The 15232-nt window shown below is 34.8% G+C and overlaps 1 protein-coding gene across 4 annotated transcripts in view; it reads left to right on the forward strand.

Annotated features, from left to right (window-relative positions):
• BMPR1A (bone morphogenetic protein receptor type 1A) overlaps positions 1–13570 on the forward strand; it is an 81987-nt gene extending 68417 nt beyond the window's left edge. For all 4 annotated transcript variants that reach the window (XM_084525301.1, XM_084525299.1, XM_084525302.1 and 1 more), the window contains 9 exons: positions 734–836; positions 1671–1770; positions 3105–3204; positions 4092–4236; positions 4950–5142; positions 5535–5832; positions 6662–6837; positions 7665–7795; positions 8884–13570. In XM_084525301.1, the coding sequence (XP_084381427.1) occupies positions 734–836; positions 1671–1770; positions 3105–3204; positions 4092–4236; positions 4950–5142; positions 5535–5832; positions 6662–6837; positions 7665–7795; positions 8884–9009 (1372 nt within the window). In that variant the 3' untranslated portion in view covers positions 9010–13570. The remainder of the gene's footprint in view (positions 1–733; positions 837–1670; positions 1771–3104; positions 3205–4091; positions 4237–4949; positions 5143–5534; positions 5833–6661; positions 6838–7664; positions 7796–8883) is intronic.
• Positions 13571–15232: the final 1662 nt, after the last annotated feature.

Below are 15232 nucleotides of genomic sequence, written 5' to 3' on the forward strand. Positions count from 1 at the left end.
TGACCTTATAAAATCTTAAATTTATAAGTGTGGAAAGCACGGGCTTTGGGAATTGCTTTGGTATTACTTAAAAATATCATTGAGGTTTTCATATACTGTTGAAATCAAAAATGTGCCTTTTTTTTGTTAATAAATTTTATTCATGGCTGTCAGCTTCAGAAAGTGACTGTGGGTGTTCTGTTCAGAGTTGTTTGTTGTTTGCTTTCTAGTGTTTTTTGTTTTGTTTTGTTTTTTAATGTAGGTTGTTGCACCTTTTAAATAAAGATAACCAATTTTCACATACTGGGACTTTCTTTTCCATCATTGCAGCTTATCGTTATCATTGCAGCTTCAAGAACAGACTCAAGGGAAATGTTGGGCTTCTTCATTTGTTTTATCCTATGCCATCGTAAATCAATAAGCCGATTTGGTCCCATCTCCACTCACGCACCCACCTCAGTTGTTTCTGAACTAACTCTTTGTGTGGTTGGTTACCAGCAATCTGGAAGTGATGGGGGTAGGGAGGGAGGGTAGTAAAGGCAGAAACTTGGTAGAAAACATCCCTGCAATGTTTGATTTGAAAATAAGGGTTGGAGTGTGTGTTTGATCTCAAACTGTATGGCAACCACTGTGTTACAAAACGTTTTTTTAGATACCACAGTTTCAGTATTTTTAATAAGTTCATAGTAATTTCTAATGCTGCATGTAAAACACCAAACAGAATTGTAAAGCACAGTTGATCTGTTTATTCCAGAACTAATGGGCATTGCTTTGCTATTGTTGAGGAAGATGAACATGGGGAACCAACGCTTGCTTCTGGTTGCATGAAGTATGAAGGTTCAGACTTCCAGTGCAAGGTAAATGGGTGAAATGGGACATCATTAAGATCCAAGATCTCCTTGAAGATAATGTAGGGAAACTGCATAAGCAACAATCTCCATAGCTTGACTGCCAGCATAGAGTTTTGCATTTTGCTCTTTGCTATTGAGGAGAATATGACTGGAGTGAATAGTCATGGGTGAGCAGTGATAGAAAGGGCTCTTGATGGTGCTTGAGCAAAGATTGGAGTAGAATCCTGGCTTGATGGAGTTCTCTGGAAACATTTGCAAGTCACTGACAAAATGAAGAGAGGACAACAACCTTTTATTTCTGTCAGCTGTTGAAGAGACAACTTCACAATAAATCTAATTGATCCAAGGAGCTTAAGTTTTGATTTGTGATTCATCGATTGTTTTAATTAGTAATCTTTTATATATTGTTTTTGAAGATGTTTTCGAAGCAAACAGTGCTGCTGTGATGAATGCAAGATAAAAACTTGTAAAAGAGTTGTTTTTTGTGTGTTAAAAGCAGTATTTATTTAATGTACAATTAACTGCTTTTAGCCAACCTTAAAAATTCTGCAGTGTATAAATTAGCCAGTTAAACCACAAGTGTCTTTTTGTGCACTAACATGAAAAATAAAAAAAATGCAAACACAGAACTTATGCACCCAAAAAGGTTGGATGGTGCGTGTCTGCCAGTGTGAAGACACCACACACCATATATTAAATGGTGAGGTGGAACTTTTTTTTTTTTTTTTGAAATAGAATGACCTAAACCTTTGTATCTGATGTTATATCTGTAGCATCTCCAGTGTCTGTCCTAGTCGATCACTTCAGAATCTGAATGTTTATTCAATTCTCCTTCAACAGGATTCACCAAAAGCACAGTTACGTCGGACAATTGAGTGCTGTAGGACCGACTTCTGCAATCAGGATTTACAACCAACTTTACCACCACTTGATAGCACAGGTAAACAGCTCCTAAGCATTCATACTGCTGCTTATGCTATTTAGGTTGTCTTCCTGATCAACAGATTAAAAATAAGGAGAAAATGTAATGTAATTACATGTATTGTAGTAATGTTTTTTCCTAACTAAGTCATTTTGATGTGAAGCTCAGAACTATGCTGCATACTCTTTCTCAGTTTTCTGCCACTTTAAATGAGGTTTTCCTCCACAGTCGCTTACAGTACGTTTACTCCATTCACTCATTCACTCTTGATCTGCATGTGATCTTCTGATCTGTTTATTTACACTGATGAATTTCTTCTGAGCCTTCTCTGAGCTGAGCTGAACGGTCCCAGCTCTCTCAGCCTTTCCTTTAGGAGAGGTGCTCCAGTCCCCTTCAACATCTTCATGACACTGTGCTGGACTGTCTCCAGTATGTCCATGTCTCTCTTGTGGTGGGGAGCCTGAAACCAGGCACAGTGCTCGAGGTATGACCAGTGCTGGACAGAGGGCAAGAGTCACCTCCCTTGACCTGCTGGCAGTGCTCTGCCTAATGCAGCCTATGATACAGTGCCTTTTTTGTGGCAAAGGCACATAGCAAGCTAATGTACGTTTATGAAGTTTGGAGTAATTCATCACTCACTGTTTTCTAAGCTCTTTGTGGTTTGTTTTTTTTTGTTTCTGTGTTTGTTTTCTTTCATTACCTTATAACAATCAGTGACAGTGATACAGCCATTCTTTGTGGCTTTTGTGATCTGTTTTCCCAAAGAAAATTTTGCAGTCACTATAACAACTTAATGAATCATGATTTACTCTTAAAATACTTGGTCAGTATATGGACTGTGATTCCTGTGTTGAAAAAATGAATAAATTAATGAGACAAGTGGATAGATGAACCTCATGTTCTTGAGGTAGATTTGTCATCTCCCTTTTTTTATGTCACACAACTGCTTTTAATAACATTTAAAAGTCTGGGGAAGCAGATGAATTTTAGAGAATCTGGAACACTGTGAAATTTGCAATATATGAATTCTGTAAGATCTCATGTGTGAGCTGGGACACCAGATTCTACTTAACTGTTCTTCCGTTTAAATGAATTCCTGTTATATATTGTTATCTCTAATAAGCGTTTCCATTGGGATGACAGTATGGATTCCTAGAACATGTCTAATAGCAAATGAGTAGTTCTTAGAGACTAGCAAGCTCTACTTAATAATTTGCCAGTATAAATGTCTTGAACGTTGGCAGTTAAGAGTTTACATAGGGGGCCCTAGGTGCATGTTTTAGATAAGCTATGTTTACACCACATGTTTAATTGATAGACTGCATTGGAAACTTTTTTTTTTTTTTCAACAGATGGACTCTTTGATGGCAGCATTCGTTGGATGGCAGTGTTGATTTCTATGGCAGTCTGCATAATTGTCATGATCATCTTATTTAGCTGTTTTTGTTACAAGTAAGGAAAGCTCTTCCTTTATTAGTGACATTTTTCATTTCCTAAGTGATTGTAAACAAAATAGGTTGGAGGTAAAACCATTGCAATTAAATTTCACGTCTATGTGGATACAAGTTAGCATTTTTAGGTTAAAATTAAACATTCAGAGCATAGAATTTAGATGAATGTGGTCCTTTACACTAGATAACAAGGTCATTGCAGTTTTCTAAGCTACGTATAACTTTACTGTAGTATCTACAGCATCCACTTTAACAGGAGTATGTCAAATAATATTTGTATATTTGGATCTTTTTCAGTGATTTATCAAAATCACTTTTGATACCAAAACTTGATCTACTTCTGAGATTTACCTGTATATTCTGATTTTGCAAACGTTAAACAGCAAGGATGTATTTTCTGACTTCTGCTGTGTTTATAAGATTGACTGCCTGCTCTGTATGGTATCTATGGTAGTTCATACAGGTGCAGTTTAATAGACTGTGCCTGCTTCTGTCTGCTCCACCCCTTTGCTGGAGCTTAGCATTATTCTGGCAGCTTCAGCAGCAACGTCCACGTGTCAGCCTCGTTTGCTGTGGTTCAAGGTTCAGTCCTTTCATGTAATCCAAAACCAGTGGCGGGTTACATTAGTAACACTGGCTGTGAGCTGCTTGTTAAAAATGCTGCTTTTCTACATGACTCACAATAAATTGATGTGCTCTCCATGAATTGCAAAAAATTTTTTAATATTAAAAAGAACCTCTCTAGCTCATTTTTGGATAAAACTGTACAGCAAAATCTGCTTTGCTTAAGAAAAGTTGTACATTTGAATGGGGAAAAAAACTATTTAATATACTGCATACTTCGAGTGTTTTGGAGCTCAACTGTACTTCTACCATTAATATTTGCAGGCATTATTGTAAGTCAATGGCAAAGAGGCACTGTTATAATCGTGACCTGGAACAAGATGAAGCATTTATTCCAGCTGGGGAGTCATTAAAAGACCTTATTGACCAGTCACAGAGTTCTGGCAGTGGATCAGGACTACCGTTGCTGGTAAATTATAAACTAAGATTTTCTTCACTGAATTTCTCTCCATTAAATAAAAAGTTTGGGTTTGTACCTAGTGCCTAGAGTAAAGCAGTTCATCCTTTAATTATTTTTAATATTCAATTACTGTGGAACATACAGTACAAACTGAATAAGTATGGGAACCTGTCTTCACTTAGTCAACTAAAGCAAAGTACAAAATTAGATTATTTGTGGGATCTCTCGACATCAGCAAAGCACAAAGAAAAATTAGAGCCTTAAAAACATTAAGATGTAAATGTATTGAATGGTTAACATAAGTATGCAATTCAGGGAACTCAAAAGATTTTTTTTTTAATTTTTACCTTTTCATAAAATATACATGCTTTTTATTGGTTTGTGGTTGTTCGTATTTTCTGATTCAGTGTCATGTTTAATACTTCTATGAAGATTTAGCAAGTGACATGGATGATAAATTTGTAATCTAGAAATAGAATGCAAGAGAATGCATCTTATTTAAATAGGAAATTGAATTCATATCTTCATAGTTTGTTAGACAATTCTTCCCTAGATACAGTAATTTTGGAATGAGATTATTGGAAAATAGTACAGAACAAATTTTCCAGCAGAATCAAAATTCAAAGCAATTGGGGCTTGACAAGCAGCTTGCCCGTATCTGTTTGTTTAGCTGCTTGATATTCTTCTTCTCCCTGCCACTTCCGTTCCTTTTTTTTTTGTAGGTTCAGCGCACCATTGCCAAACAAATCCAGATGGTGAGGCAAGTTGGAAAAGGACGATACGGTGAGGTGTGGATGGGCAAATGGAGGGGTGAAAAAGTTGCAGTCAAAGTCTTTTTCACCACAGAAGAAGCCAGTTGGTTCCGAGAAACAGAGATTTACCAAACTGTTCTAATGCGTCATGAAAACATCCTTGGTAAGGAAGCAGTGTGTTGTTTGTTTGGCAGGCTGGTGTTAGGGTGAAGGAGGAAGAGCTTTTAATGAATGGGATGAGGAGCATATGGCTTCTGCTATGGAATAATCAGTAAAATGTTATAGAAATAGTGAAAATATAGAAATAATAACCAGTAATATGTTATAGAAATAATAGATTCTTGCTGCTCTTGGTTGGAAACATGCGTCTCCTATCTCTTTGCTGCTGACCTCGTTTAGGTGAAATCTTAACTCTTTGTGTCACTAGTTTTCATAAGGGGAGTGGGTACCTTTTGGTACAGTCCTAGACAATATATTTTTAAGAATTCTTACCAAATCTGTTGAATAAAGAACTCACATGCAAATAAATTGTAACCTTATTTATATATTTGATAGGTTTTATAGCTGCAGATATTAAAGGAACCGGATCCTGGACACAGCTTTACTTGATTACAGATTATCATGAAAATGGATCACTCTATGATTTTCTGAAATGCACTACACTAGATAACAGGGCTCTCCTGAAACTGGCATATTCTGCTGCGTGCGGTCTGTGCCATCTACACACAGAAATATATGGGACACAAGGCAAGCCTGCTATTGCACACAGGGACCTAAAGAGTAAAAACATCTTGATAAAGAAAAATGGAACCTGCTGTATTGCTGACTTGGGTCTTGCAGTCAAGTTTAACAGGTAAATAGGCAAATCCTGTATAAATGGGAAAAAATTTATTTTATACATTATTTTTAATACACCAGATATCCAGTTTAAAATTGAGACTGAGTCATTTGGTTTCATGCTTTCAGGGTTTTGTTGTTGTTTTGAGATTAAAATGCAGTTAATCTCTTGAATGCTGGTAGGCATCAAGATGAAAATAGGTTGTTAAGAAGAGAACAATGAAAAAACCCTCTCCTTGTGGAAAGGAGTAGTTTTGTAGAGGAAAGGAAGACTAATTTATGCGTTACTCAAAACTGACCTTTTATAGTAATTGCTATGTAGTTTCACTATAAATTATCTCATAGAAAATGTGAACAGTATAAAAGGAGTTGAAATTGATGAAATTAATGGTGAAAATGGTGAAAGTAATATGGTAATAGTACTCTTGATTATGTGTATATATATATATATATATTAAATCTCAAGAAAGACAGAAATGTCTCTTTCGACACTAGTGCCTGAAAGAAAGAATAAGCATTTGCAAGTAATTTTCGTCTAAGTTGCTGCCAAATACGTGTATCTTTATAGTGGTTTTTAATTCTTTTTTTTGTTGTTTTTAACATATTGCAAAGCAGGATGTGAGCTGCCATCTTCCATACTCATGTTTATTTTCATGTATAATCTTTTTCAGGGGGGTACAATATATTGTAATTGTAGCATTGAGAGGGAAATGCCAAAAAACAAACAAACAAACAAACAAACTTCTAAATGGGAACTTTACATTGTAGTGATTGCATTATATAGGATTTCATACCACATCTTGTAGCATTCCACAATTCACTAACTTCTTCTCATTTTCACGCAGTGACACAAATGAAGTTGATGTTCCCTTGAATACTAGAGTGGGAACAAAACGTTACATGGCTCCAGAGGTCCTAGATGAAAGTCTGAATAAAAACCATTTTCAACCATATATCATGGCTGACATCTACAGTTTTGGGCTAATCATTTGGGAAATGGCTCGGCGTTGTGTCACAGGAGGTAAACTTGTAAATATTATATATAAAATCTACAAGGCCTTTGTCTTGCTTTAACAATACTCCTCCAGGAAATAATGTAACAAGCCTGCTATCAAAAGGCTTGTCTTATTTTGAAGCAGTCAAAACAACCTATAGCTTTTTCATATAGCTATATAATTTCATATATAATTTCATATAGCTTTTCATATAGCTATATAATTTCATATATAATTTCATATAGCTTGAAAAGCAGTGAACTAAACCTTTCTGATTGTTAGTTAAGCAGGTCAGGGTTTTTTTCCTTACTCAAATACCAAAATACCTGGTCTTGAAGAAGTAGTGGGATGTAGTTGTATTTCAACTACTGTGCTGTCAATGCAAATTCTAAAATGTAATTGTTGGGATATTTTGCTATAATTTATTGTGCTTCTGTTCTAATTCAGTGTTCTACACATTTTTGTGACTCATCCTTGCTTTTCTCTTTACTGTTCCTTTGTGGTCCTCTGGCTTGTATTCTGTTCTTCCATCTTACACTTTCTCCCTTTTTCTTTATAGCATAAGAGTGGGTTAGAAGATGCCAAATTCTATGTTATGTGTAAAAAGTCAAAGGAACTGCAAGGGATTAAATTTAAACTTGCTTTTCATAGTTGCTGGAGCTTTTCTGTTAAATGATTGTTATAATGATGTTTTTGAGTTTTTATTACAGTATAACAGCGTGTTGCATTTGATTTGGCACAAAATTGTTATTTTTGCTCCTGCTTAAGGAAATTTGATGGTAGAAACGTTCTTTTTGAATTATTTTATTACTTTTTTCTTAAATGATGCTTGTTCTTTCACAATCATCTCCAGGTATTGTTGAAGAGTATCAGTTGCCATACTATGACATGGTGCCAAACGACCCATCCTATGAGGACATGAGAGAAGTGGTGTGTGTCAAACGTCTACGCCCAGTAGTATCTAACAGATGGAATAGTGATGAAGTGAGTATGCTGAAAGGAAGAATGAGTTCAGTTTGTTTATTACTACAGAAGGGTATTTTAGTTTAGAAATGTTAGTGTTGTAAACCACATTCAGTTATTCTGATATTTTTGAACCACACAGCAACAGTAGGTTAAAGATCTGTTTGAAATCAACACAAAATACCATATTTTTACATATCTTTTCAGTGATTTAAGAGGAAGACATCCTTAAGCAGTGCCCAACTGTATGAATACTGCTTTAAGTGCGATCTTCTATTTAGACAGTGGAGTGTTTTTTCAGTGTTCTGACCAAAGCTAAAACTAAATTTTTGTTTGTTTTTTACTAGTTTTAATGTATATAGCATATGTATTTGTGACATTAGGCATTTTGTGGAAAATAGAGCAATTTCATTACCCTTATTTTGGACAGTATATCCTGAGTTCAGAATATCTGACCCTGGAATAGGGTTATTAATAGCGTTATGTCGTGTGATTATTGTGATAGGAATTTTTTTCTTCATTTTTCTGGTACATTCCAGATCAGTCCTTCATTTTCAAAATACATTGTGTTTATGCTATGATATTACTAAAATATTAAATATGAATGTGCTTTTAAAGGGCCACAGCTTGAACCCAATTAATAAGAATTAACTGTTTCACAGAAAGCTGCATATGCAGCTTTTCTTCTCCAAATACTTGATTTCTTTTATAGGAATTCCCACTTTTCCCCATAGTATTTTTGGATGGCTAAGAATTTTTGTCAATTCTTCATTTTCAGTGAGAAAGTTGTCTACAGTTTGTTTTGCTGTATAGATGGAGTGTTTTCTGCTTATTGCTATCATTGTTACACTGACTTCCTTGAGTTGTAGCAATAAATCATGGCAATTCATCTCTGTTAAACTAAAGAGATACTTCAGTTAATTCCAACTATTATAATACTAGGTAGTGGAAGGGAAGAGAAAGTTCTCTATGAACAAATTTGCTGAAAATGTGGATGTTTTAGATTTGGACTTGAGTTCTCTAATTTGGGTTTGACAGTGAAGCAAAATTATACACCTCTCAGGTCTGTCAGTTGTTAAAATACTCTTCCTTTGTTTCTTATTTAACAGTGTTTAAGAGCAATATTGAAATTAATGTCTGAATGCTGGGCTCATAATCCTGCCTCAAGACTCACTGCCTTGAGGATCAAGAAGACGCTTGCCAAGATGGTGGAATCACAAGATGTCAAGATTTGACTTAGTAAATTGACATTGGAGAGCAAAGCTGGACTCCTAGAACTTTTTCACCCAAACGTGGGTGAGACCTATGTGGAAAGAGGAAATAACTGAGATTCAGTATATTTTCTCACCACGCTTCTACAGGCTGCTAATCCAATCTTTCAGTACTTCATAGACTGTGATACTGAGAGCCTCTGTACACTACATGCTACATATATGGACAGCCTTGGTAAAATACACATTTTGTTTTTGTTTGAGCTGCATTGAGACTTCAGTCACATTTAGTGAGTCTCCAGTAAAACTCTGGGTACTGAATTGAATGTTCAGATTACAGTGCTTTCTGTGAAAGCCTAACAAGCTATATGGATTCAACAGAGATGGAGAATATAAGCTTTTTATTTGCCTCTACCTGATAAAAACTTAGTCAATCCATACCAAGTTTTTGTGAAACAGCTTGTAGGTTTTGAATCTGTTTATGATACTACTCAGTTTAACAGTTCTTTATGCCTTTATGTGTGTGCCAGGATTGTTTTGCTGCCATTTGGAATAGATAAGAAAACGTTTAAATGAACCAAGTTTTATTATCGGGGTTCTATTGTGTGGCTCCACAATTAGAGTTTTGCTACAGAACTTACTCCTTGCCATTAAGTTATCCTTCAAAAATCTCAGTTTTATTTGAACTCTTGTTTTGGTCACAAGGAGAACTGCTAAAATGTGAACAATTAGTAAATTAAGAAATGCCTACCTGGTCTGTAGAGCACTTGAAACAATCTTCTCTAGAGGTACAGACTGCCTTGGTCATCTTGCTTACAGAATAGTGTGCTCCATAATTGGATGACTGAAATTTTCTATATTCTTCACAATGCCACGTGCAGCCAGTATTCTTGCTGTAGGGTACTTTATATCTGAACAGAAAGGCCACTGATGTTGTGGTTTTGCCTTTACGCTTTAATGGAACTCACTGGTAGGTGCCTGTCATAGTCTGAATTTTTCCGTACAGGAGGGAATTAGTCAGCTGTAGAAGTGTGCTTTCTCACTGTTTGACAAAACTAGGCAGAAGGTAAGTTTTTAAAGGCTTGAGAACCAGTATCATTTTAAGACACAAAAGGAGGAAAGATTAGAAGATTAGAGAATACAATAAAGGTCAAGACCTGCAGAACAGAATACGTGAACTGTTGAAGGTAAGATCCACAACATGCAGAAGATTTTGTGCTAGGTTGCTCTGATGTAAACGCAGGAGGTCATGTCTGTGGGACACTTAGTGGACGGTTGTAAAATTAAAGAATTGAGAAAAAGTAAATCAGTGGGTGTTTTACGTTCTAGTTAGCCACATTTTTGAGGAATGGCATTGAAAGATACATTATGAAGATACAATAAATTAGTATAATTGCAAAATTTGGTCCTATTGTGCCAAAGTTTGGCGTGCACAAGAAACTGTAGTTCCTTCCTTTTCTCCTCTGATCCAGACAAGTTGGTTGAAAACCAGAACCCCTCCATGAGGTTACTGTAAGGCAGAAGTAATGATTTATAGTTTCTTTGGCACTTCTACTTTGAAGTCAGAAAATAGTACGATAAAGTTGAAGCTTCAACTGCATGAATCATCAGAAGAATGAAAACACAGTATTGGAATCATTGAACCTATTTGATAATTTAAGTGCCTATAACTTTGTACTGTAAATCTTGTTCTAGATAACTTTAAAAAGGGAAGTTATTTATACAGTGTGTTTTGTGCTTTATTAAAAAAAAAATCTAGTCCTATGTACATGTGTATAATTAGATACATGCGTGCACACACACATACATGCCATAGCTGAGATTTGAAGAAAAAAGGAATAATATGAAAATTGAATAAAAAATGGTAAAACTTCAGATTGCTTTATACCAGATTATCTTTTGTCTTAAAGTATGTACATGGAGATTGTTTTGTTATGTTTAAATTTCCCTTGAAAATACATCTGATAAAAAAGTGTAATGCAGAACTGATGTGATTTGTGAACAACTACAGCCTTCTAACATGCTTTTTTCTTTTTAATTCTGTAGTAGACATAATGTAAATGGTCAGGCAAAAGATAGCAGTATTTTTATTTTCTATTGTGATGTACAGACTTTATTTAACAGTGCTACATATTTTATAGATAACTAGCTATTTCAAGGGACGTTTCTTTTTTTAAATAAAGTCATTACTTTTGTTCAGTAATGCCTTTAAGTATTAATATGTATTCTGGCTGAAAAGTTCATAGGTGCATCAATTATAATTTTAATTTATTTGAAAATGGTAAAAATACACAATATTGTGCCACAATTCTCATGTTAAAGGGATTTGTAAAAGAAGGTTTCTCCATCCATTGCCAAGAAATACATGACACGTTTTAAATGGTTAATCATATCTTTGCGCATAATTTTTGCACAGGTAGTTGAAAAATAATTGGTATGAGCCAAAAAAGTAAGGGATAAGCTTTTTTTTGTTCTCATCTCTAGAATTTTTATCAATAAGAAGGAGAAATGTTTATGTAGATACCCTGCTAGCTTAAACTTTCAGAGCATGGAGATGTTTAAATTAACCCACTCCTATTTTTGTTTCTTTCAGAAGTTGCTACAGCATTATAAGCGGTAAACTTTTTTAAAATTAGTTGATCTCAAATCTTCAAGAAGCCATTGGTGGTAGTATAAGCGAAAGAAGGAAGTGTGACTTTCTATAGCTTTTAATTATTCATCTGTTTTCTCCTCTATTGTTTAGGCATTTGCAAGGCAATAGGATGGTGATCTTTGGTAGACATCTTAAGACTTGAATTGATTTATCCATCCATTTTAACACAGAAGAAGTAAGCTGACTGCTGCAAAGATGATGTATGATACTTGTGAGAAAAAAAAATCCTTAATCTGTAAGGTTAAGCTTAATTTTTTCAGCACTTCAGTTAGTAGGTTCGTATGCAAACATATGTTGCACGTGCAGTTTTCATTGTCATGAAGAGCTGCTAGATGTTTAGGTATTTTTTGATTCCTTAATATTAAGAAGAAAAAAAAAAGCTAACTGCTAAAGGACCTGGTTGCATAAAGCACTTGGCACATCTACATTCTATGCAAAGTAATCCACTGATTGGAGCTTAAGTGTGACTATACTGATATTTTAGCTATTTAAGCAGATCTTAGCTCTAAGCCAGCCTGTTAATTATAACATAATTAAACATACTCTTAATCCAAGCCGTTGCTTTATGCAATACCATAGAATTCGGAAGCCTTTAAGGTTAGGGTATGTGTAATTGGATTTGTCTGTCATGTATTTACCTCTCTTTGGATGAAATTTTAAGGATTTGTCATCTTAAAATAAGTCTCCTAAACCTAATGGATGGTTTATATATGCGCATAAATATATAAATAACAATCAGAAATGTGGAATAAATGTTGAGAGTATTAAGACTGCCTTAGAATTTCTTACACTCATGTACAGAAGGTTTATTTTAAATTCAACTTACTCCATGTGACTTTAGTTAGCTGGAAAATAATTTGAGTAATTTACACAATTATTGCTCTTACAGTAGTGGAAATATTTTGTGTTCCTGGCTAACTTGCAAATTCCACGATATTCCCACAATAAAATGTAGGTTTTCCTTTTGAGTTTTTTGAGTTTTAGTCAAAATGTTATTTTTCCTGAGTTTTACTCAGGAAACAGACAGTTTTCCCAAAATGCATCACTTATTTTAATCATCCTGATTATTTTCTTGATTAATCTATCTTGAAATATTCAAGATATGAAGTGTAAAATGAATGTTTTAAGTTACCTCCATTAGATCTTGATCTAAGTGACCAATTGAATGTGTTTGTAAAGTGCATCATTAGGACACACTTCATCTACTCTATTTTTATAGACTGTATTTCCGCAGTCTAAAATGTTTGAAAAGCAAATACAGTAATTTATTTTTTTTTTTAATTGGCTATAGCAGACATTTCTAAAGGGAAGTTACACTCATCTTCAGTCAAATATTAGAATGGTTTAGCACATGCTCATTTCTTCTGAGAGTGCCTCTGAAATCAATAGATTTTATCTGGTGCCCACAATCTTTGTTCCAAATAGGGAGTGATGTCTGAAATCAGCTGGCAGTGTTGCATGATACAGTGCTTTATGGAGCCATGGTGTATTAGCCTTGTTTGGTATAGCAGAAGTGGAGTGCACATTACTTTTAGTTTTTGAAAAAAATTTATGTAATTGTTGCTTTGTAATATTTTATATTTGAATGCAGTTACAAACACCCACATCATGTAGTAGTGACGTTTGTGCTCTGACATGCCGTGCCCAAAATAAAATGTACTATATTGTATACAAGAAGAATAAATAACATTGTAGTTAACGTATAGAAGATGTAAATAAAGTATGAAAGAAGAGTGGAACAAGGTAAATGGTCACACTCTCGTGTGTTATATGCCAGAAGTGTAGAATACTCCTTTAAAAATGTAACACGCTAATGTATTTTGTACAGCATCTGCTTTAAAAGGTGCCTTACTGAGTTTACCATGAATTGCTTGTTCTGTACACAGATTATGTCCAATGTATCATTTTTAAGTAAATAACCTTATTTTAGTACACATTAGTAATGTATTTTGTTACTATAACATTTTGCCTTAAAAATATAATGGCTTGGAAGTCATAATACCCTAACTAAATACTCCCAACTTTTTAATACTTCGTATGTGTCTTTTTCCCACAGTTGTTGGTAACTTTGACTATGCAGTGGGGTTCAGAATTGCTTAGTGCTTTAAGTTTGTATTCCTTGGCCTAAAGTTGAGCACAGTGGTAAAACCAAAGCTTCCCTAGTCTGATTTTTATACTTGGCTTATAGCAAAGCCAGAAACAAGTGTAAGTTGAATATTTATCTTTTTGAACATGTGCAAGTTGACTACATGCTGCTTTTATCTATAAAAATTCACCTCAGCCAGTCGAACTCACCAAGTAAAAAGGGAAAAATAAAGGGATGAGGGGATGTTTTTCACAGAGGGAGAACACATTCTTTTTGTGTAGTTTTATCCAGATAATGAGATTTGAGCTAATATGTGCTGTTGGTTACACAGTTATGTAGTTGTTTCTGTATACCTTAGGTTCATTCTGCTTTATGGTTCAACTAAATGAAGACCAATGAAGGGGATATCTTGTCTGTGAGTACACAGTTCTTTAAAATCTGTGTTTTCTCATTGCAGTAATGCACCAGCTACTAAACTGCATATAGAGTTCAGGTCTAGTTTGCAAGGAGGAAAAATAAAATCAATTTCTACCCCTTTTCGTCTGTGTATAGGTATGTTGGTATCAGGCATAAAATTTTCTTTAGACTTAGCTTTTTACAGTAGCTGGAAATGTTTCATATCTGAACACCACATAAACAGGTACCAGTATATTATAAAAATTTTAACATTTTTTCCATAACTTCAAGTAATATATTTGTGCATTAGTGTTCTAGAAAGTATTGTATTTAGTTTTTATATGTTTTTTTTTCCCCTCAACACATTATTGCAGAAATTTACAGAGCACAAAGATTTGCCCTCTTTACAGTTAGTATCTTGAAAGAGGAAACTTTCTCTCACCGTTGTGGCTATAGTTTGTAGAGTATCTTCACAGATAGCACTGATTGTGGTTGGGATGAAAATCTGGTTTTTAAATCATATTATAGGAGGACATAATTTAGGACTGTGGGTAACTAAAACTTTTGCACTAGTCTTTGTTTTGACCAGGCAATCTAATGTAGCTCCTTGAAACGGCCACAGGATGGTGCCATATCCTAAAGATACGAAAATCTTTCTGGAAAAAAAAAAAGTGCTTAGATAACTGAAAATGACAAACTTCAAATTGCAGAAGCATCTGCAATTTGCAACTGTTTACATTAAGGATTGGGTTCAATTCCGTAAATTTCATTAATCCTTTCTCTAGCTTTATCATCACAGCACCCCAAAACACCATTTCAGTCCATCTCACTGATGTTAATGTTGTCTTTCAATACCAGGTGTGACTTGGATTCATGAGAGGACTGTTAATTATAGGTAAATCACCTTATGAAACTGGCTCATGAGGGGCGACCAATGTGGATTTCAGAAGCTGGCATGATGTGGATCTGTGAAATGGGTTCAGGTGAATCTGACCAGAGAATACAGGCATTGATAGGTATATAGAAAGTAAACTTTTTGATACACAGCGGGTACATGAATTGTGAGTGAAGTAAGGAGATCATCTTAGTAATGCAGAAGGAAAAAAAAAAAA

The sequence above is a fragment of the Aythya ferina genome (assembly GCF_964211825.1).
Source record: "Aythya ferina genome assembly, chromosome: 7".
In the NCBI taxonomy this organism is placed as follows: domain Eukaryota; kingdom Metazoa; phylum Chordata; class Aves; order Anseriformes; family Anatidae; genus Aythya; species Aythya ferina.